The following is a 23,430-nucleotide window of genomic DNA, read 5'->3' as shown; positions in this document are numbered from 1 at the left end:
CGCCTAGACAGATCTGAAAGTGCCCCCCCCCCCTCCCCCCTCTAGAAAAAAAGGGTGTCAGTGTTAAACAAATTTGGCCAATTGTTGTGACCTCTCCGGCAACGTAAGTTTGAATCGCAAATACACAGTGTGGCTCGGAAAAAACGTACTATTACAAAGTCGACCTCGGTTGCACTGTGCCCGGCCCAAAACAAAATCACTTTTGTACACACAAATCAAACATGAACCAAAGATTTGAAAAGTTATTGCTACTTTATTTTAGTATATTGCACACTATTTTTTGCCATAACTGTATTGCACAGGGTGTATGTAACATTTTACTTTCTGGCTAGTTAATAACTCTGATTACTTTTAAAACTTGTGAATATATATAGCACATTATTATAAACTGTGTATAAATCATACAGCTACTTATACATACATGTATTTCTGGAAGCATTTTCGGGGCAACACATTATAAATGATAACACACATTATTTCTTACTTTATGATGCACAGATTATAACTGTCCCCTGCCCCTCCCACCTCAACCCCTAGCACCACCATCCATTCCAAGGCCAGGGCAGAGTACATTGAATAATCAGCCCTCATCTATAGATGCAAGGCCCAAACCTTAAGGCACCGTCCCCCACACCCAAGTAGGGGAATTCCCACATAGGTTAGGAAAAGACCCCTTGTAAGTTGCATACGACCTCACAAGCCTACAGCGCCCTCATTGAGGTTGATGAAGACCGATATCATTGGCTGAAAGTTGTGGATGGCGCAAGTGCTTGTTTTCATAGTTTGACCTCAAAGAGTTACATCTGTAGCTGGCAACATCATACCAAAATGACAACAATTATGGGCCTTTCTCAAACCACGGCTTGGGCTCCGGCTCAGGCTTAGGCTCCACGTGCTGTGTACGCAGCTTGCATTTAACATGCATTTTGGAGCAGCGCGTATTGCACGCGGAACCTGAGCCGGAGCCCAAGCCGTGGTTTGAGAAAGGCCTTATGACCCTGTGGCACAGGAGTAGCTCCTGCTGGCCACTGAGGGCTGGATAGTTTGGGACAGGGATTCCTCACTTCTTGGTGTGCAGGATCCCATGTTTATGGGGGATCCTTAACTTATGGGGGATCCCACACTTATTGGGGAGGGGAATGGAGGAGGGACAACAATTGATAGGTGCATAAATTTCACACAGCGCACATTTTGATATACAGTTGGTTTTTACAAGTTATTGCTGATTTCTAAATACAGGTACTTTGAACAGGCACATAGTTTGGTTTAAACATAGAAATTAGGTGCTTCTTAAATCAGGTAGAAAATACTGGGACGAGGAAAACTCTAGAGTCCTCTATAGACCTACGTGTATACCCTTACCTTCAATAAAATAAAAACTCTTGACTCAAAAGTGTTTTAGGCAGCAGAGCCACCAAGATCGCCTCATGGTTTTGGGAGGAGGATTTTTGGGTAGTAGTTTAGCTACCAAGGGCAGCGCGTTCTACCAACCTTTTTTCCTTAAACCCCTGGTATGGATGTGCTAAAAAACAACGCTGATTGGCTCCCAAAAGATGCTCAGCATGCACGATTGTTTGTACTTTGAGCACTTGTATGGCATTTAGATATGGCGCTGGATGCACTTGTCAAAATGCAAGTACTCTAGAGCAATTAACACAAAAAAATGAAATTTTTTCCCACTATCGCCCTAAACTGCATAATTTTTTTATATAGAGTTAGACATGTCAGACTAAAGAGGGATGAGGTGAATGCAGGTTGCACTTTGACTTGATATCCACTATTGCAGGCTACCATACTTGAGTGTAGGCTTAGAGTGGAAAGACCTCATCCCTTATTAAAACGGCATGTTTTAATTAACTAACACCAGGGGTTTGGGAGGGCAGCACGTACTTCGGTAAAAACGGTGCAGCAAGATTGATCACCCATGGGATAAAGGTTGATCGGATAGGTATACCTATCCCTCCCATATTTTGGCACCCTTCGTGAGTAAAGTTACTATTATATATGAAAATTTTAACATTTCTGTGAGATTTTGAAGATTTGTCTTGTTATAACATCTCAGTTTGATTAGGCCTACTTTTGGCAAAGTAAACGTAGACAATGAGGTTGAGTTACAGCTTTGACCTCTGACACCAGTGACCCTCAGCCCTTCCCAAGTCAAAATTTGTGGGGTCGCTTAATAAGCACACACACAAATTAGCCAAGCACAAAACAACTTGGCATACAGAAAACGTTTCCCACCCCCAAAATGTGATTTATTCCAATTGTGACTGCTGTGTTTACTTTCTTCTTTTGTAGAAATTTGTTTAGTTCTTTAAAAAATTGAACCTGGTGTCAAGTTTTACAGAGCCGTTCTTTCGCTGAGAATTATTACTCTTGCTCGGCAAAAAAGAAGAAGTGGGCCAGCCACTGATAGACACCACATGGCATATTAGTTGGTTACCAAATTTTGCTTAGCATATTAGAATGTTCAGACAGACACTGGGTCCAGGAAATGATGAACGTACTCGGGAAGAGGGTGGGCTGTCTCACACATCATTATCTTAACATTATTATTTACAAACCTAAACCTAGCAAGTTATACACCATAGTTCATCTTAAACTTCCACGTAATCCCTTTGTAATGTAGTAACTTTGGATAACAAAAAATACATTACAATCTGCAACCACGTTAAATATTTAGTGTAGCAAAGAGTCATGACAAAAACTTTGAGTGTCTCACAATTTCTTAAAATCATTGGACTTGACCGGTTGTATCAGAAACTTTGGTGTGGCCCAAGTTTTTGTAGCAAAGTCATCAGAGTGTGGGTTTGCAATTCCGGTCATGACACTTGTGTCTCTGAGCAAAACACTCGCCCTATAATTGGTTCTCTTCAACATTGGGTATATGGGAGTCCAGGAGAGTAGAGGTGGTTATTGTAGCACAGAAGACACACTCCCAGATAAATGGTGAAAAGAATTGAGTCAACTGGTCCAATGACCGGGGTGACAAACTTCATGCAAATGGTGTTTGAAGCTTTGCATAGTGTGGAGAATAAGAGTAACTATAACTATAAAACTTGCGGGTACAACCATGTGTAAAAACTCTTTTGAAGGAATGTTGGCTCTGAAAAGAGCCGGTTTAGTATCGACATTATGAACAGTATACTCTTGAAGACAAGCAGAGTATACTGTTTTAAACGTCAAGACCAAACCAGCTCTTTTTAGAGCCAACCCTCGCTCAAAAGAGTTTTTTTTACAAATGGTTGTACCCGCAAGTTTACTATCCACATTTATAGCTACTCTGAATTTATCATTCACCATGAGTGCCAAAATTAGAATATGCTGGCATAATATTTAATGTCTGTTACTATTCTTAATAAGTAAGCCTTTTAAAATATAAAGGCGATCAAATTGAGATGGGCAGGCCATTGTGTCGATCAAGAATCCAGAAAAGCAGGTGGCCTAGACATATGACCGAGAATGGCAGCCTAGAACAGGCAAGAGAAAGAGAGGAACGGCAAAAGGACACAGTTGGCTAGAGAGAGAGAGGGGCAAATAGACAAATAGAAGTTTAATGAGGAAGGCTTTGCCCAAAAGCCTTGAAATCATGATAATTATTACTCTTAATAGTTAAACATGACCACGGAAGGGTGAGATGTTGAGAATATATGCCTCACACTTTTTCCCAACAGCCAAAAAAAAAACATGTGCATACGATGACACAGCACCAACACCTTTCCGAGCACCACACAATGGTTAAAACTTCAATCACTCTCAAACAAGTGTTTCTGAACCTGCAGTCAACACTTTCCACTTCCAGTTATAATCATTCATGGCCTAAGCTTGTTGCACATGCTGGAAGAGACTTTGCCTTTGCACCCCTTTCAAACCCTCAGGAACTTTTTGTTCCCTTCAAAATCAGCCTGACCCGACCCAACCTATCCCAGCTTCCAACAAAGCTTCATGCCACTGAACATGACATTTTACCTTCTGACCAAATTGACACTCTTCTTTTCTTCAACACATACATGTAGTGTGTTGAACAAAAACAGTAAAAGCTTAAAGGAAAGCAAAATTTTGAAATAAAAGGAGCAGTACATTTCCATTTAGGGCACTTGGTATTCCACAGATGATTAAACACAATATATCTGCACCCTAACCATAACAAATCATTCAAAATAAAATATACAATCTGCCAAGTTTGGATATCCTCTATGTTTCTTCAGCCTCTTCGACTACTTCAGGTTTTGTTGCCATGCCGACGCCGTCCATCATCTTCTCCAGTGTAAAAGTCTGGAAGACGATTCGCTCGTAGGGATGAATGCTCCCACATTCGTAAAGACACGCAAAGTTCAGCACTGGAGTTCCGTCAGCGCTGCGCGTCTCGTAGCCAACCAGATCCGAGTACGCACTGGCGCCGGAGTTCAGTTGCCACGGTGAGCTCCAAGTCCTGCAGCCGTTGCGACTGAGACGCACTGACATGTTGACCCGCGTCTCGCTGCTGGCTGGGTTGGAAAACAAAACCCAGGTGCTGGCGTCATATGCATCAGGTGGTATATGGTTGGGGGCATGGAAACCAAGTATGCTGGCCTGTTCAGAATAGTACAACAGAATTAACAAGTTAGTTATTTTTCACTTAAAGCGAACATATACCTTTGGTTTTGGAACAATTTGATTGTTTTAACCCTATAATGTAGATATATACAATAAAAACTAACCTTAAAAAGTTTCATTTCACAACCATTTTTAATAATTTCGTTTTGGAATACACAATCTGAAAAAACGTTTATGACAAGAACAGTACTAAAATTCAAATTTATTTGGATAAACTGGCATCTTTTTCCATAACCATATTACTTCAAAGTGAAAGTTTCTCAAAATACCTTATACACAATCAGAAGTTTTTATTGCCCTTAATTTTTAGGAGTAGTTACCACTTGTATACCTTCCCTTTAAGTGCTTTAAACATATGGAAAGACGGTAAATCTTTTAGCAATAACAGTGTGAGGAGCCCATCTTTACTGTAAACAACTTCTGTAATAGTGTCATGTTTCTTTAGTTTTTCCCCTAAAATCTTTGTTGTTGTACCACATAATTAAATCAGTTATCTCCACATTGAATAACTTCACTAACCTGGCAGCCACCAAAGTTTCGAACCATTGGAAGCCATTTTGTCATTGTGCTACCAGGCTCCGGGAGCTGAGTGGCCAATTCACCGGGATTGAAACCCAAGCAGCCATCCTGGCTAAAAGCTTGCTGTCGTGTTGTCTGAACACCAAGGGTTCGGCTGTTGAGGTACACTCGACCATCTTCAAATTCAACTGCCTGGAAAGAGAAGGAAAAAAAAAGAGTGAGTCCTGTGTTACTGAACTGACTGCGAGTCATTGCTGACAAAAAGGGTTGAAACGAGGATCCAAGTTATCATGAGTATATTGAAATGATGACATTTTCACCTGTGATAATTTAATGGGGACTTTTGGGACACTAGGTGGCAGCAGACTTTCCGGGTAAATCCATTGTTCTTGCTAATGTGCGCATGCTAAGAACTATGCAAACAAAATGGAAATTTACCTGGTAAGTCTGCTGCCACCGATAGCATTCCAAAGTCTCCTATTCAATTTCAATTTAGTTTATTGGTCCATTTTTGGTCCTACCGTGAAGGAAACTTCCCTTGCATACATACCATTCACAAAATCATTTAAAAAAATATGCTTTATATAAATTACATTATTCTAACAACATCTTAGCAGAAAGTAATAAACGTCTGGGCTGTTCATTGAGGCGACAGGCAGCATATGGTACGACGGAGTTAAGGAATCTGTTTGTTTTGCATCGAAGTGACTGCCATCTCCTACCACTCCTTAGTCTGATGAAAAATTTATTTAGTGGATGGTCGATATTAATTTCAACCACTTCTACTTGAACCCTTTCTATGCAAGTTTCATCCAGGCCGAGTTTCTTAAAACTGCTTAAGCACAACAAGATGCTAAGCACAACAGAAATTTGTTTACCAGAATTAGGCTACCAGTTCAAACACCATTTGATATGTAGGCTCCAGGGTGTAACTCATATCCTGCATAGCTTCTGCTGAGCAGACGAATATTAAGCAAGATTGTCTGCTTAGTAGCTCTACGAAATTGGGCAAAAGTCTGTGTCTATCCCTAGGAATTTTGTCTGATTTCTGTAAGTCTTTGAGTTACTGAGTTTAATGGGATTCTGAGAGGAGTGTCCATATATAGAGTGCAGTCTGTTCTTAAAAGCATTACTAATTTGAAAAGTAAATAACAAATTTCCACAAGTTGCACTGAATTAATATAAGTAAATAAATAAACAGGAAATTAAGGGGTGTTAGTAATTCCTAAAAGCATTACTAATAAGAAAAGCAAACAGAAATGTCCTACTTATATTTGTTCCAGTGGACATTTGCATGACATTTTTGACTAAAATGTATTCTCAAAATAAAAAAATAAAATAAGTAAGGGGTGTATAATTAATTCCTAAAGCATAACTAATAAAAAAGCAAACAGAAATTCCCTACTAATTGCTGTGAACATATCCATGAAATTACTGATTTGTATTTATCGCATAGATAAAATCTTGTCAGCTTTAAAATTTGACAAAAAAAGGTAGACCACCGGCACGTTAATCCGGAGGTCTTTGGGTTGAATCCCACTCTAGTAAATTTGTCTTTGTTCAACCCAAAAAGCACTTTAATTGCTTGGTAATCTTACCAGGTTTTTACACAAAATCACATAAACGTACCTTAAATGCTATTTTGAAAATTAAATGATTAAAACTATTCTACATGTAGGCAAAACTTGTACATCACTGCCTCCTTAAACATGCAGTGAACTAAATAATTAATGGAATTCGTAGAACCTTACTCCACTGTGGCATGAGAATGAACCGTCGCATAATTTGAGCCTTAGCATTTACATAATTCATTACTAGAAAGCTCTTGTAAGCTTTGTCTAATCAGTAGATAAATATTGACTCTGCCATTATAATTGAAAACACATCACTGAGTATTCTATTCTAATAGTATTTAACTTACACAGACACTGTGTGCAAATATTTTTTATAGCAGTGGTAAAGAGCACTGCGGCTACGCTATTCAATGAGATGGAGATTTTCTTAATTGAGGTGGGCCCTAACAAAATAAAAATGGAAGAGAAATGACAGAGTAAAACACATAATCACAGGGAGGTTATGATACACTTTACCCTCCAATATATTTTCTTGTTGTTTTGTTTCTTTGTATTAGGCCTATATAGACCTTATGCACATGACGTCATTTCAGTAGAGCGCCCTCACCTAAGGAGGTTGTTCATAGGCCAATACTGTATGCCGTGCATACAAATCTGTGCATCTTGATTGTTTTGTCACTGCTTTTCCTCTAAGATGGCGGCTGGATGACCATTACCTGTTTGGAACACAATGAAACGATGGACCCCACAAGGAAATTATTTGTTTAACTTGGGCCCACAAGGGAATTATTTGTTTAACTTGGGCCCACAAAGGGTTTTCTTTAGGCAAGGGAATAATAGAACAACATTACCAGGACCTCAATAACCGGATCCGTAAGATTGGGTGACCGTGTGTGTGTGTGCCAATGTACAGATTTTTCATATATGTTTTGATTTCCAAACTCAAATTGTAAATTGCATATTTTTATTTATTTTTAGACCTGTCTTCCTAGAACTAACTGGGAAGGATAGCCTTAAGACAGGAACTTTATCTACCAGCAGTAGATTCACAAAACTTTACGCAACTGCGCAAGTCCACTTTTATGGAGCATCTTTTGCCCAAAAACATTGCTCAAGTGGACTTTTACGCAGTTGTGTAAAGTTTTGTGAATTCGAATAGAAAAATGAACCAATAGAAAAATGTGTCCTAAATGACTTTTTTTAGGGGACACAGTGAGGATAATTTTCAGATGCTTTCCTGCAATCATAACAAAATGAATAAACAAGCTACTTTTGAAGGTTTGGTCAGAAACAAATCTGTCGATAATGAGGGGTAGTTAAAGCCATTATACACTTTCGGTACAGAAGAAGAACAAAAAAGTTCACAGATTTACAAATAATTTACAGGGTTTACAGAAGGTAATGGTTAAAGACTTCTCTTGAAATATTGTTCCATGAAATGCTTTATTTTTTGACAAAACATTAAAACAATATCAAATCTCGATAGCGAGAATTAAGAATTTATTTTAAACAAATGTCATGACACGGCGAAACGTGCGGAAACCAAGGGTGGGTTTTCCCGTTATTTTCTCCCGACTCCGATGACCGATTGAGCCTAAATTTTCACAGGTTTGTTATTTTATATATAAGTTGTGATACACGAAGTGTGGGACTTGGACAATACTGTTTACTGAAAGTGTACAATGGCATTAACTAAGAACCAGATATTTATTGTTTTCGGGATCCCAACATTAAATCACGTCCATATCGAATGTACACACAATTTTGCATGTGACATGTATTTCGTTTTGACTATATTGCAAAAGTTTTCTATATGTTTTCTGCATTTAAACAGCATCATCTGTCAAAGTTTGTGCAAAGAAAAAAATATATTCCTGCAAAAATTAGTCCATGTAATTTTAAAAACGGGTGGATTTGAAAAAAACCTGCTCTTCAGGCTTCAGGAATGAACGACCAAATGAAACAGCATCATCTGTCAAAGTTTGTGCAAAGAAAAAATATATATTCCTGCAAAAATTAGTCCATGTAATTATAAAAACGGGTGGATTTGAAAAAACCTGCTCTTCAGGCTTCAGTAATGAACGACCAAACCTTTAAACAGTAGTTGAGTGTGAGTGTGTTAGTGACAGTGGGGGGGGGGAGGGGGGGGTGAGGGGCTTGCATCTTGTTGCCGCTCATGGTCACCGCTACGAGCTTTAAATGCTTTCACAATCTTGATTATCTTTTCATGTTGTGTGCGTAATGCATGGGCAATGTAATTATAACGACAGTGCAGTTCATTTAATCGATCAGAATGGTGACCGTTTCCAGCGTGTTAACGCCGGGCTGGGTAGTTTAAGAGAGTGAGATGAATTAATCTGTCTTGAAACAACTTGCAAGATAATTGCAGTCCTGCGGCAATGAGAGCAGATCAGGAGTTGATAATACTGCACTGAAATTTGAACATGACTAGATGGTTGATGGTCCGACTTTCACTTATCTCAAGCTTATCAAAAGAGATCTGGGTAGTTTAAAAACCAAGAACATTCATGATTCAATTTTCAGTACAACACTAGTGGGGATGTCTGGTAAATCCAGACAATGGGAGCACAAATAGAAGGTCACAGAAACAATAAGTAGTGGATAAATTAACTCTTCAGCAAACATTCAAAGTTTGTGGTAAATCATATAACCCATTATTGTTTATTTTGTTCAGTACAACATGAGTGCACCACTTGGTGGTGGGTTGTAGCCAAACGATCACGCACATTGGACTCAGTGCGGATTCAAACCCCAATCATGGCACTTGTGTCCTTGAGTATTTACTGTAAATTTATTGCTTCTCTTAACCTGGATTTATAAATGGGGCTAAGAAGGTATTATGCAGATTAACACCTTACAGCACTATTACATATAAGCAGCTTGAGGTTGTATGCTCCCCAAGGAATTGGATTTAAAACAGCTAGAATAATGGTTTAAGTATGCCCAATGAACAGAGAAAATATAGCTGTAAGGCAACTTGATCTAACTGCTGGGATACGTGCATTATATAAGAACAAGTATTGCTATTATTGAACATTATTTTGGGTGAGCATCATGTCAGTTTCCAATAGAGACAGTTTTGTAGCTTGCAATCAAGGGGATTTGATACAACAATTATGGAGATATTTATAATTTACATTCAACACAATAAGGAAAAGCAAATTGTGTTCATCAGAACATGGAAAGATTTTAGCCACTTTTTCAGGGAACTTTCCCAGAATCTGGGGGAGTTGGTAGCTCTGGTACAGTACATCTCCTAGAACGATGAGGTTCGTTCGGCTATCGATAGCCCAACAAACCGCATAGTTGTAGTACAGGAGTACAGTACATTTTTGTGGAAAAATGCAGACAAAATTTTGAACTAATTTCCTTGGATTGATCTATGACACAAGTAGAAGTGTTGAATATTGATCAGCATATGTATCTATCTTGCTGAAAGATCCAAATTTTTATGTCTCGCTTCACAAATGTTTATTACTTTTATCCATCATATATGGCTCCTCCATTTATTACTGTTTGTGTTTAATTGCATTGTAATTTATGCTGGTATTAAGGTCTACTTCAACATTTCTGCAAGCAGATATTTTCTACTAAACAGAGAAGTCTTACAAAAATATTGATTACACTCTAACATCTTCCTGGTCAGAATCAGACTCATATCTGTACACTAAAGGAGAATCCTGTGTCAAAATTGACCAGGATCCAGGTCCCACGGGCCTGATCCATTTCTGGGTCAGTATGGCTCAGAATCAGAAAATGGGTCAAACTGATGCAGAACCCTACATAGGGTCCCATTTAGTAACCCCTTTCTGGGTCAGCTTGACATGAGTCCCCCAGGGACTCAGAATCTGGATCAATTCTGACCTAGCAAGCAATTTGCATGTTAGTTGTCAGCTGTTAATGTATGCAAATAAGAGATATGACAATGCAAATTCCTATTGTCCCGTCAGTCATCTGCTCAAAGGATTCTAATCTCAATTCATATTTTGAATATCGCATATCAAATCTTCTCAATTATTCATGAAATACACTTTTTTTTCTATGCAAATTTCTGTACTTCACAACTCATGAACATTTTCTTTCAGCTTGTATGATATTGGAACTCTGGTTTGGAATAATTGTCTGGAGTAAAAATGTTAAAGATTTGTATACATAAACAACAACAATAAAACAAAATTTTTAGTCTGGTTATAAAAACAAGGAAGATAGTGGTAGCATGGGCTTTCATAGAATCAACTACTTCATAATCTGAGAGCTCCTCCTGTGTTTGTGTAATTAGTTAGGGTTTATCCCTTTTTTACCATAAAACATTAAAAACAGTGGACACTATTGGTAATTGTCAAAGACTAGTCTTCACAGTCAGTGTATCTCAACAAATGCATAAAATAACAAACCTGTGAAAATTTGAGATCAATCGGTCGTCGAAATTGCGAGATAACAATGAAAGAAGAAAACACTTGTCACACGAAGTTGTGTGCGTTTAAATGGTTGATTTCGAACTTGAGGTCTCGAAATCAAATTCGTGGGAAATAACTTCTTTCTCGAAAACTACGTCACTTCAGAGGGAGCTGTTTCTCACAATGTTTTATACCACCAACCTCTCCCCATTACTTGTAATCAAGAAAGGTTTTATGGTGATAATTATTTTCAGTAATTACCAATAGTGTCCACTGCCTTTAAACCATTACAGCTCACTCTACTGGACAAAGTTATGTCAGAGTATGAACTAAACAATAGTTCAAATAGCAGTGTTAGTCTGTTAGATAACTAAAACAAGGAAGGTACCTAAAGACCAACTAATAGCAAATGCATGAGCTTTCGTAGAAACAACTTCTTCTTGCATCTGATTAAGTGGTTGTTGCTACAAAAGCTCATGCGTTATTTATGTAATTAGTCTTTTGACAATGTTTAAATTAGGAACTGTGCAACCTCAGTTAGTAATGGCTGCAGCCACAATTATTTTGTTACTATAAGAACTCTAATATCTTAAAGCACTAAACATAGAGACTTCTCTGTGAATGTGATATATGCAATATATACAAGAAAGGTCCATTATTATTTTGTAGTACCGTTGCAGTAGGTTACTCAGTTTATGTAATGAAACTATTAGTTCTCTGTTGGCGGGACAGAAGTATTCCCATTCTGTGGTTAAGGCACTGGACTAGTGACCAGTCTTTTTGTTTCATGATCTTTTTTCCACATTTTTCTATGCACTTTAAAACTTGTAATACACAGCTTTTGATCATTTTTATGTAATATTATATATACATCTTTTAAATTGCTACAATAAATTATACATGTTGATATTATTATCATTATTCATGAAATTGGGACCAAGGTCTCAAAACTAATTAGTTAAGTTTCAAGCCGATTACAATTAAATTACCTTTGCATACCTGTTTATACACCTCAGTGAACAAAGTGAATGTCTATTTCTATAATGACATTTTACAAAAGTATAATGACCTTTTTTGAAGCTGTTTTTTTAAATACATTTTTTATTCTATATAATACCAGCATCTTTTTGTTGTTCCTGTGATTTACAAAAAAAGGTCAAGAAAACACAGACAGTATATTTAATTTGCAGATGTTGATGTTCAGTAAAATAATTTTTATCTCATTTGCTTGAACTATTAAGGTTCTCTCCAGGGATGAATGGGACACAAGGTTATTACAGTCCAACAGAATCAAACAAAACATGCAGCTAAATTGTCAAGGATTGGGTTCTGTCATGGTCTGGCAGTTAAGAGCTTCAGATTCAAACATTGGTGTTTTCTGATCAGCAGAGTGTGGGTTCAAATCCCAGTCGTGACACCTGTGTCCTTATGGAAGACACTTGGCCATTGCTTCGTCCTTCGAATAAGACATAAAGCTGTTGGTCCTATGTGTTGTGTAAAGCATGTAAAAGAACCCAGTGTACTTATCGAAAAGAGAAGGGGTTCGCCCCGGTGTTCCAGGCATATTGCGCAACAGCACCTTGTAAACCGTTACTCGATGCTAAGTGCTTAGAAATAGATTACGCGCGCCTGCTCAGAAATAGAGTACGCACTGTTAGTAACAGCTATGAATCGCTTTCTGTATGGTAATCTTGTGCGCGCACGCCCGACACGCGGAAGCCAGCCGGTTATAAACACTGGTAATTTCAACCATTTAAACACCTCCACGCGCCGCGCTCTCCACCAATAGGAGTAGAGAAACTGTCTGGGTTTTTTATGAATGTATGTTAAAGCGCCCTGAGTGTCCCTGAGTGACATGCACTAAATAAGAAGCCACTATTATTATTATTATCAAGGGGTCTGTTAAAGGATCCGTATGTGTTTGGTAATCACTTTTAAATAATGGCAATAAAAATGTTTGGTCAGAAACCAACAGCAGCTTTTGATAAAAACATTAATAGTGGCTTCTTATATAGCGCACATGTCCGTCACTCAGTGACGTTCCTGGTGCTGTAACATACAGTATTTCCTGCAAGATTTGGGACTGCGTTTAAATTATGAGACCTAATTCTGATAATAATAATAATAATAAGACTTGTAAATGCGCACATATCCACCCTGCTGGGTGTTCAAGGCGCAGTAAAACCAAAAAACAAAACAAAAACAAAACACAACACAAAGAAAAACAGACACAACAAAATTAGTCATTGAAAACCTGTGACATAAGATAAGTTTTGAGAAGAGACTTGAATTTTGCAGTACAAAGACAAGATCGAAGATTAAGTGGTAGAGAGTTCCAGATGCGTGGCGCGGCTGAAGAAAAAGACCTGTCACCCCATGAGTGTCGAGACTTGGGTTCAATGAGGAGAAGCATAGAACTTGATCGAAGATTCCTTGATGGAGTGTAAACTTGAAGCAGTTCAGAAATATAGTGGGGAGCCTTGCCATTAAGAGCTTTGTGGACAATGAGCATCAACTTGAAGATGATTCGTTGAGAGATAGGGAGCCAGTGTAGTTGTTTCAGAATGGGGGTGATAGAACACGATTTTCTAGACAGTGTCACAATGCGGGCAGCAGTATTTTGGAGCCGTTGAAGTCTGGAAATCTGGTTGTTAGGAAGACTGTAGAGAAGAGCATTGCCGTTGTCAAGACGAGAAGTAACAAATGCGTGAATGACCTTTTCAGTGGCACTTTTGTCCAAGTACTTGCGAATCTTACCTATATTCCTGATGTGATATGATGATAAACGAACTATGTTGTTGATGTGTGGCTGAAGTGTCATTGATGAATCAAAAATAACCCCTAAGTTCCGAGCTTTCAGCGAGGGAGCTATCCGAGCATCACCGATGGAGATGTATGGCACTGAAACCTTAGTTAACTGTTGACGTGACCCAAATAGAAGGAACTCTGTCTTATCATCATTTAACTTCAGGAAGTTTTGTTGTGTCCAACGTCGAATCTCTTGGATGCATTTCTCAAGTCTTGCAATAGATGCATTGGCGTTTTCTTGAGAAGATTTAAACGTGATGTATAGCTGAGTGTCGTCTGCGTACACATGGTAATTCAGATTAAATTTCAGGATGATGTCACGAATCGGTAAAGTGTATAGCGTAAACCACTGCGGGCCGAGTACCGACCCCTGTGGCACAGAGTAGTTCAAAACAACAGGGTCGGATATCGCGGTGCCAATACATACATGCTGAGTTCTATTGTAGAGATACGATTTGCACCATGCTAGGGCTGTGTCCTCTATGCCAAGGTGATTCTGGAGCCGAGAGAGAAGGATGTTGTGATCGACAGTGTCAAAAGCAGCACTCAAGTCTAGCAGGACTAGTGCTGTAAGGTTACCATTGTCCATTGCAGAGAGAACATCGTTGCTCACACGGACTAGTGCAGCCTCGGTCCCATGGAAAGGCTTGTATGCTGACTGGAACACGTCGGACAGGTTGAAAGTATGAATGTGATCAGAAATACGTGATGAAACTACTCGTTCGATGACTTTTCCAAGATATTTTAAGTTTGCAACCGGTCTGTAGTTTTTGAATATCTCCTTGTCCAAGTTTGGTTTCTTGATGAGCGGCCTGATGTAGGAAACTTTGAGGCTATCGGGGAAACAACCGGAACTGAGGGATTCGTTTACAAGCTTAGTGATGTAGGGTACAAAAATATCGATGTTTTGCTTTATCATGGATGTTGACACTGGATCCAGCTCACAGGATTTTGAAGGAGATTTCATAATAACCCTTTGAATCTCAGCAACAGTCGCAGGCTCAAACACAGATAGTCTACACTCTGGTTGAAGTTGTGGCAATGTCTGCGACACGTTGTAAGGGACTGATGAAAATGATGAGCGGATGTCTGAAATCTTGGTGACAAAGAATTTCTGGAACTCATTTGCTAAGTCCTGGTCATTGTAAGTGGATGGAAGGACAGGGGTTTTGGGTTTGAGCAACAACTTACCAATTATCTTGAAAAGCTTCTTTTGATCTCCTGAAGATTCTTGTACTTGAGATGAATAATGGATGATCTTTGCCTGGTTGATCAAATTCCTAACTACTTTACATTGGTTGCGATATTCTTGTCGTTGAATCGCCAATTTGCCATTTTTCCGCCACTTCCGCTCCAGTTGACGACAGATCTTTCTCGCTGTACGAATATCATCATTGAACCAGGAGACTTCAGTTCGGACCTTGACTGATCTCGTTTTCCAAGGTGCGTATTTATCCAAGATGTCACTGACTGTACTCTCATATTGGCTGACATAGGAATCTAAGCAGTCGTGATCAACTTCTAGATTTTCTAAATGGGAGCCTATGTCACGGAACACTTCGGTAGGATTCACATGTTTCCATTGTCGGCTCTTTATAGTAACGGTTGGGACTTTGGGCTTGCACAGACTCAAGTTACACATGACTGCATAATGGTCTGATAATCCAGGTAGAATAACAAAGTTTGAGACAATTGGTGGGGAGATTTCACGAGTTATGACAAGGTCTAGGCAATGACCGAGACGATGAGTCGGCTCCTTGATATGCTGGGTAAGACCAAAAGCCTGAAGTAGATGCTTAAACTGGTTTGCATTGGTGTTGTGGATGTCATCAACATGAATGTTAAAGTCGCCTGTGATGATGATTTCCGATGGATGAAGCAGATATTCCAAAATTAAATTCTCAAACTCCCTTAGAAAACTTGAGAAAGTCACATGTTGGCCGTTTGAATCTCTTTCAGGTCTGTATACAATGACAAGGCGAACAGATTTAGAGTTTCCGGAAACTTCAGCATGAAGAGATTCAAAAGTTGTGTACTGGACGTCATTACTTTTCACAGAGACAGATAAAGTAGATCTGTACAGTATTGCAACTCCTCCACCAGTCTTGTGAGGTCTTGGGATGTGATGAAAGTAGTAGCCTGCAGGGGTACACTGACGACATGTTAAGTTGTCGTCTGGTCTCAGCCATGTTTCTGAAACGGCAACAAGGTCCAGATCTTTTTGCAGAACAAAATCAGCAAAATCGTCATACTTGTTACAGATGGACTGTGTGTTTATAACACAAAGGCTGAGTTGAGATTTGGCAGGAGTCACTGGTACTGGAACAGATGGGAGTGTAACTTCGGGTACGGGGGGTTTATGAACAGTTCTACGGCGACCAGCTTTTTTACCACGATGTGTAGGTCGGTAAACAGTGCTGGGATTTACAAAAAGGCCAAGGTTCTGTAATGATAATGTACAGGAAGGCAGCAGAGTTGTAGCACGTGTGGATGGGGCATAACGGAGACTGAGAAGCTTGTTTCGTGAGTAGGAATTTGCAGAGTTTGGACTAGCTTCTGCTGAGTTTGAGTTATTGACACCTTCAGGGCCGGGATTTACAGCAATGTCACCAAAAATCACAATTTCCAAATGAAAAGTGGCTGGGGAGTTGTCATAGTAAGAAACAGGGCATTTCAGATATCTTCGATGGTGGATGAGGCCTAGATGTGTCTTTGGCAGGATGCAAGCACCAGACACAATTGATGCTGATGGAACAAAGCTGACCACAGATGAGTCAGTACAGTACAATGGTCTAGCAAGCAGGGAGAGAATGAAAAGGATACTTACCTCCATTGTCCCCAGATGGGCGAACAATGTCCATGGACTAGGTGGATGACTGCACAGGATGCAACCACCTTAAGTGTGTGTAAGCTTTATACACCAGAATTCTCAACTGAGACAGTGAACAATTCCAACAGAAAAACACTATTTTCACAATTCAGATGACTCCAGGATACACAGAAAAGGTCCTGTAGATTCCAGGTGTAGTAACAAATCCAGTTGTATAAAAATAAGAACACAAATTGAGCAATATACTAAGAAATTAGCAAACAAACACAGAGCTGATTTGAGTGGCTGCTGTCAGGCGCTCAGTCAAAACAGCGTATTCATGTAATGTTTTACAAGGTGCTCCATGGCGCAATTTGCTGCGGATCGGACCAGGATCAACGGGGCGAACCCCTTCTCTTTTCGATAAGTGCACTCGGTTCTTTTACATGCGTTACATAACACATAGGGCTTAACGCCCAGTCCGAAGGTCAGGAATGGTTATACTCCACCACTGCTCCACGAAGCGGAACAAACCTCATAGTTCTAGAAGTAGGGTGGTTTAGGATATTACAGTGAAGAGTTTAACATTTAAAGATGAGAGTGATCTACTAAAAGACCTGTATTTAGTACCCTTCTCGTTTTACACTCTTTGCACTTGTTTCCCACATCCAACCTGCATCTCATAACCAAGTCAGACTATAAAGGAAGCGTTAATATATCGGCTGGCGCATGCCATTTCAAAAGAGATACAGACGGCAGTTATCAATTGAAAAGTAATCGTCTTAGGTCTTTGACATCTGTGTGAAATATCACACAACTGCACTTATGGCACAACTCATGTGAAACTAAAAAACCTTAGCGTCCTGCGGCCCGTGTGATAAGCCCATTATTTACACCGCCTAAACCAACCAAGTCCGCCTGTCGATTTCACAAACAAAAAATAAACTGCAGCCTGGATTCTACAAGAAGGGGTTGGGTGAGGTTTGTTTTTATTATGCTGCTTTGTGGAGTAAGACAGGATTACTTTGGAGTCTCTGGGAATATTAATTAAGGGTGTTTTACAAGGTCCATGTAGGGTGGCCATTTTATCGGCTAACCCTCGCACGGCAGGGAAGTGCGCACCGTTCGACAAGTAGTGTTTGCCGAGAATGATTGAAGGTTACAATATGAAGGGCAAGGGCACCAACAGTGAAATACAGCTTGGTTAAATATACGAATCAACTGTACAGTCTGCTGATGTGAGAGGGCTGGGGAGGTGTTTGAGTGGGGAGGGGTTGTTTATTAGAGATGGGGGCCAGGGCTCAAAATTAACATTGGACCACGGCAGGCTTTTGATTTTAGCATCGGGCCAATTAACTCATGACTGAACAAGCCCGATGGTCTTGAGGTTTTTTCAATTGAAAAGTAATACCTCACTGTGTAATATATTCAACAACAAAAATTTATGTTCAAATGTTGACTTCAAATCTGATAGATATCTTTAAATACACTTTAAAATTTGATAAACCATTCCATAAAGCGTACTATGTTAAACTGGTAATTTATTTTTGTTGTATGAAAATTATTCTGGTACATTAAAATTGTTGAGGTAAAATTTTGTGGATTTTCCCCCCTCAAATTTGAGCCCTGAAAGATAGTAGAAATGAAGACAATACCTTTACATAACAATTGTCCTTTGGGAAAGTAAGTATGATTTAGTAGCTTAAGCACAAATGGTAGCTAAACACAACAAAAATTATGCTTATTACCAGAATAAGGTCACCAACCAACATGTACTATTGGTGGTACTCTGCTAAATTTTGCTAAGCAGAAAATTTGAAGTAGTAATTTCTGAAAATGGGCCCATCAGATCAGTCAAGTAACAAGGGGCCAGGGTTGGAGTTCACAAACTCCTAAGACTAGTCATGTAAAATCTACCCCATATCATAAGGATCTTGTCCATGAAAACGCCAAGTTTGTACATTGTCCTGTCTAACTGAAATGACAAAGCTTACATAGTCATTTGATTTGAACTAAGTAGCTGTATCTCACTTTGATTCCAATCAATAAGTTCTTACGTCTGTTCACAATTATTTGAAGTACATCATCGACTGACCACTAATTAACGCAGACAGAAACAAGGGTCGGGCGAAACAAGCAAGAGCAAAAAAAAACACCACCCCAACACCCTGATTTAAAAGGCAAATGGAATTGATCTGTTAATCAAATTATAAACCAGTGTAGTTGTCCCTGTCCATTAACGTCAACTTGCTACATTGGACCGTTGGGGAGAGGAAGTCTTACATGTAGTGAGATGCAGCTGGCATCTAATTGAGTACAAATTACACGATAGACAGGAGTAATAATGGCTGACATTCATCTGGCTAAATTGACGTTTGTTTGACATTGCTTCGCTTTTTTGAATTTGAATTATTCCAATGTGTGGATCATTCACTTCATGTTTCAGGGACCTTGAGGTTTATCAAATGAATTAAGGGAGGGTACAATCTTTCCAATGGGAAGTAATAAAAATTCATATTCCACTCTCAGCATAATATGATTTAAGTATTGTTTGAAGCTTTGCATGGTGTGGATCATGAATATAATATGATTAGCTTACATACACATGGTTTTCTAATTTGTTTTTTTTTCATGGAGATATGAAACAGTGAGTAAAGACAACCAGGTGTAGACCTAAGCTTCAACAAACTTTTCGGCTAAAAATCATATTTTTTCAGACTCCCAAAAGAATTGGAAATCAGACAGATAGATGGTAGGAAGAATAACATGCATAATGCATGGACACAAAAACAACATAATAAATTACACACCACATATGCAAGTACAAACAAAATACCAGCTTTGAAATCCAAACATGTCCTTTTACGGGGCGGGAAAAAAGGAGAAAAAAAGGAGAGGAAAACGCACAGCACTCCAAATTTTGTACAGTATTTTTCAGTTTTCCTTGGCATAGATTCACACTCTTGTGGCAAAGTCACCAAGGTGTGGGTTCGAATCCCAGTCATGCATGTCATGACACGGGTTTGAATCCCAGTCATGACACTTGTGTCATTGAGAAAGATATATGACTGTTATTGGTTCTCATCACCCAGGGATATAAATGGGTAGCAGGAAGGCAACAAGGGTAGAGGTTGATACTGTGATTAGGCTACATGTTTGGCAATACAGGCTGCTCAATAAATGGCTACATGTTTGGCAATACAGGCTGCTCAATAAATGGCTACATGTTTGGCAATACAGGCTGCTCAATAAATGGCTACATGTTTGGCAATACAGGCTGCTCAATAAATGGCTACATGTTTGGCAATACAGGCTGCTCAATAAATGGCCGAGTGAGTATTAACAATGTTGGAGCTGTAAGAGCATAACTGAGTGACAGATTTGAGCGCTGTACAAAAAGCCACCATTATTGTTGTCATTATAAGAATTTTTAAAAACAATGACGATCAGATGTAAATTTTCACAGCCGTTTGAAAGTTGGAAGTGGACCAAAAGCCAATCATGTGACCAACAATGCGTGCATATGAAGTAATGACAAAAACATACCAGCAGAAAAAAACAAAATAGATAAATAAATAAATTTATTAAAGTAATGCTTGCTATGTACATTGAGTGAATCCTCCCTTCTGTTGCAGGTGATAGCAGATTATGAATTTTGACAACATTCTTGAATAATTATTTTTGTTGTAACCTTTCAATCATTCTCTTATCAAAGAAAACAAAACCTGCATTCTTGAATGTAGTATTATTTGCATGGATGGATTACAGCGTTTTCCCTGCAGAAATGACAAGCTACTTGTCCCACTGGCTAGTATGTGAAATGGTGATTGAATGTAGTATTATTTGCATGGATGGATTACAGCGTTTTCCCTGCAGAAATGACAAGCTACTTGTCCCACTGGCTAGTATGTGAAATGGTGGAGGGCAAAGCCTGAGTTCTCAAAAACAAATATTAAAAACAATCAAAATCTAAAGTATTAGAGCGATGTTGTTATTGTTATTGGTTATAATAAATTTATCTGTATTTCTTTAATAGGCCTAACTTATGGATTTTTATTGTACAGAGTTTTGTGATTTCTATATTACATGGAAAGCATTTGTTAGAAATTAAGTCATGTTCTTTGTTGTGAATATCAGTTATAACTTATGGCTTTTGAAAGCAAAAAAAAAAGCAAAAGCAAACAAACAACCCCCTTTTTAACATAAAAGAACACTGATAAAAAACACGCTAAATTACCCAATCACAACAAAATAATGTGGTTCATAATACTTCTAATACATTGAAAAAGTATTGCATGTGTATGTCTGCGACAAACATTAGAGAGGGACAAATCAATGGTGGCTAGGAGACGCCCTGCGCCATCTGCCGTAATGTAAGGGATTTTCAGCTCTGTACACCACAAGACAAACTGCTCATCCGGACTCCTCCACCAAGCCCCCCCCCCCCCAACCCCGGAGGGAGGAAAGAAACGCGCCGCATTCCTATTCATCTTATAGCTGAAGATAAATATCCCTCGATCCTCCGTCGCTCAATGTTGCGGAATTACCCACATTTACAGTAAATCCTTTTATCCTCTTAGCGTTTATCGTTGATGTTATTTTCTCTCACAGCTTCTCCGTCTCTCTCTCTCTTTCGTTTCCCTTGAGGCTTTTCCTTGGACTTAAGTCTCGGAGAGGCAATTGAAAAAGTTAGGTGTGAGCGTCACATGTAGTGTCTGGGCCTCGTACCGGCAACACAACCCATCACTGCTTATTAATGTTTCACTGATTATGTTGAGCGATTGGGGAAGGCGAGTGCATGAGAATGATCATGAATATAAATGAAAACTGTCTACTTTCGTTTCGTTGTAACAATCCTAACGGTAAATATTTCATTACATGTACGAACGCGTACATGTAGGTGGTAGGGGCTGTTGTGTGAAGTGGTGAAATTTGTAGGAATCTTTTGAAAATTTATAAAATGGATTAACATAACATGGATGCTATGTAACATTGAGCTGTGTAGTTATTGGGGGTGCACCATCTTAAAATCCCTTCTTGAAGTGGTTGCTTTCTTCAAATTTTCTCCTTCAAAATTGGTTAAGATTAAAAATATAAATGTTCAAAGAGTTACACATAAATTACGCGGTGAAAAAATTACCTAGAAATATTTTTGTGCCTGATATGCTGCAGTTTCTGAGAAATAAGTTGAACAATTATTTTTGTGAGTCAAACATACAATGTTCAAAAACAGATGGTTTTTTCCACTATTTTTCTCAAGACTCTGATAACCAATCAAACTTCAATTTTCAGAGGTGTGTTACCGAAAGTACAGATATTGGTCGTGGATAATTGCCAATGTTCTATGCATACTTTTAGTAGTAGGATTTTAATCATGAAAATTACACTGGATTATTAATAAGGCTTTATCACACCCCTAGGGATCGTGTCAAAGCGCGCATTATTTGTTCCCAACAGGATAGGCAGAGCTATGTTTTGAATTATGATGCACATTTATGTATCACCTTAAAATGGTTTACAATGTGAAGAGGCACATTCAGCAGGCTGTGTCAGAAACAAACTCATCCCATCCGAAGAACGAAGCAATAATGGCTCAGTGTCTTGCAAGTGTCAAGACCAGAACCCGCACCCACACTATGCCCGTAATTCAGAATTACATTGACAAAAACCAATCTATGACCATACCAATAATGAAAACTGGAGGATGAAAATTAATTTACTTTTAAGAAAAAATAATCCAAGTGACAAAATAATTTGTGAGAATTATCATCAGAATAGTTGAGATTCCACATTGTTGATCAATTGTTACATTGTCACACTGTACTCCTAGATGTATTATGACAAAATTATGTATATTTCCAAATTATCAAGTTAACAATTTGTTTGCTGTAACAATTGACTAGAGTGAGATTTGAACCAACGACCTCCGGTTTAACATGGCGGCGTTCTATCAACTGAGCTATCTTACCCTATGTTGGTGGTCCCCCTATTTTGTTAATATATTTGTTTGGGGTGCCTAATTATGTAATAAGTCCAAATAATTTTTGTTTTAAGAAGCTAACGTACCAGGTAAAACATTATTTATCAACAGCGATCATAATTACTAACAATCGAACTTCAATTTGAGGTGAACTACGTCTGATTTACCCATCAATTGAACTAATTTCCTGAAGTGTTCTTCTCTTTAGAGCTTTGAGTAGATTGAAGGTCAGATTTACAGATGGATTGTCAGTGGGGGGGGGGGGGGGGGGCGGCGACGACGACGAGGCACTCACACACAAGAAAAAAGAGAGATCGGTTTGTAAGAGCCGAGGGCATATTGCGATGTGAAGCCACTCTATGAAGCCACTCTGTGATTCCAGGAGAATCAATAAGTCAAAGTAGAAACCCGAAGCTTTCAGGCAATTTAATTTCAGATAATTGGTACGTACGTCGTATGTACGTTCCTCCACATCCTGGTGTGGTAACAAGTAATAGAAGGAAGGAAACAGACTTAAAGGGCATGTACTGTACATGTATGAGAGCGAAGGTTGTCTAACATTTTGGTACAGTAGTTGCTGTTGAATCTCTGCTTTAAACCCTTTGGTAATGTCAGAATCAGCTCCTCCAACATTTTTTTTTATTTTAGGTCATATTCTTTAAAATATTTACTGCATAATAGATAGAACTGTCATGGAAATATTATTTGGGGGAACAAATAAATAAA

At 38.8% G+C, this 23,430-nt stretch overlaps 1 protein-coding gene across 1 annotated transcript in view; it reads right to left on the bottom strand.

Annotated features, from left to right (window-relative positions):
• Positions 1–919: 919 nt before the first annotated feature.
• LOC117291299 (sialidase-4-like) overlaps positions 920–23,430 on the bottom strand; it is a 44,194-nt gene continuing 21,683 nt past the window's right edge. The window contains exons 7-8 of the mRNA XM_033772937.1: positions 5,116–5,307; positions 920–4,572 (exon numbers count right to left, since the gene is read on the bottom strand). Coding sequence (XP_033628828.1) covers positions 4,195–4,572; positions 5,116–5,307 — 570 coding nt within the window. The 3' untranslated portion in view covers positions 920–4,194. The remainder of the gene's footprint in view (positions 4,573–5,115; positions 5,308–23,430) is intronic.

This window comes from Asterias rubens, chromosome 6, assembly GCF_902459465.1.
Source record: "Asterias rubens chromosome 6, eAstRub1.3, whole genome shotgun sequence".
Lineage (NCBI taxonomy): Eukaryota > Metazoa > Echinodermata > Asteroidea > Forcipulatida > Asteriidae > Asterias > Asterias rubens.
The sequence above is the reverse complement of the archived record's forward strand: the minus strand, read 5'-3'. Positions and strand labels throughout refer to the sequence as shown.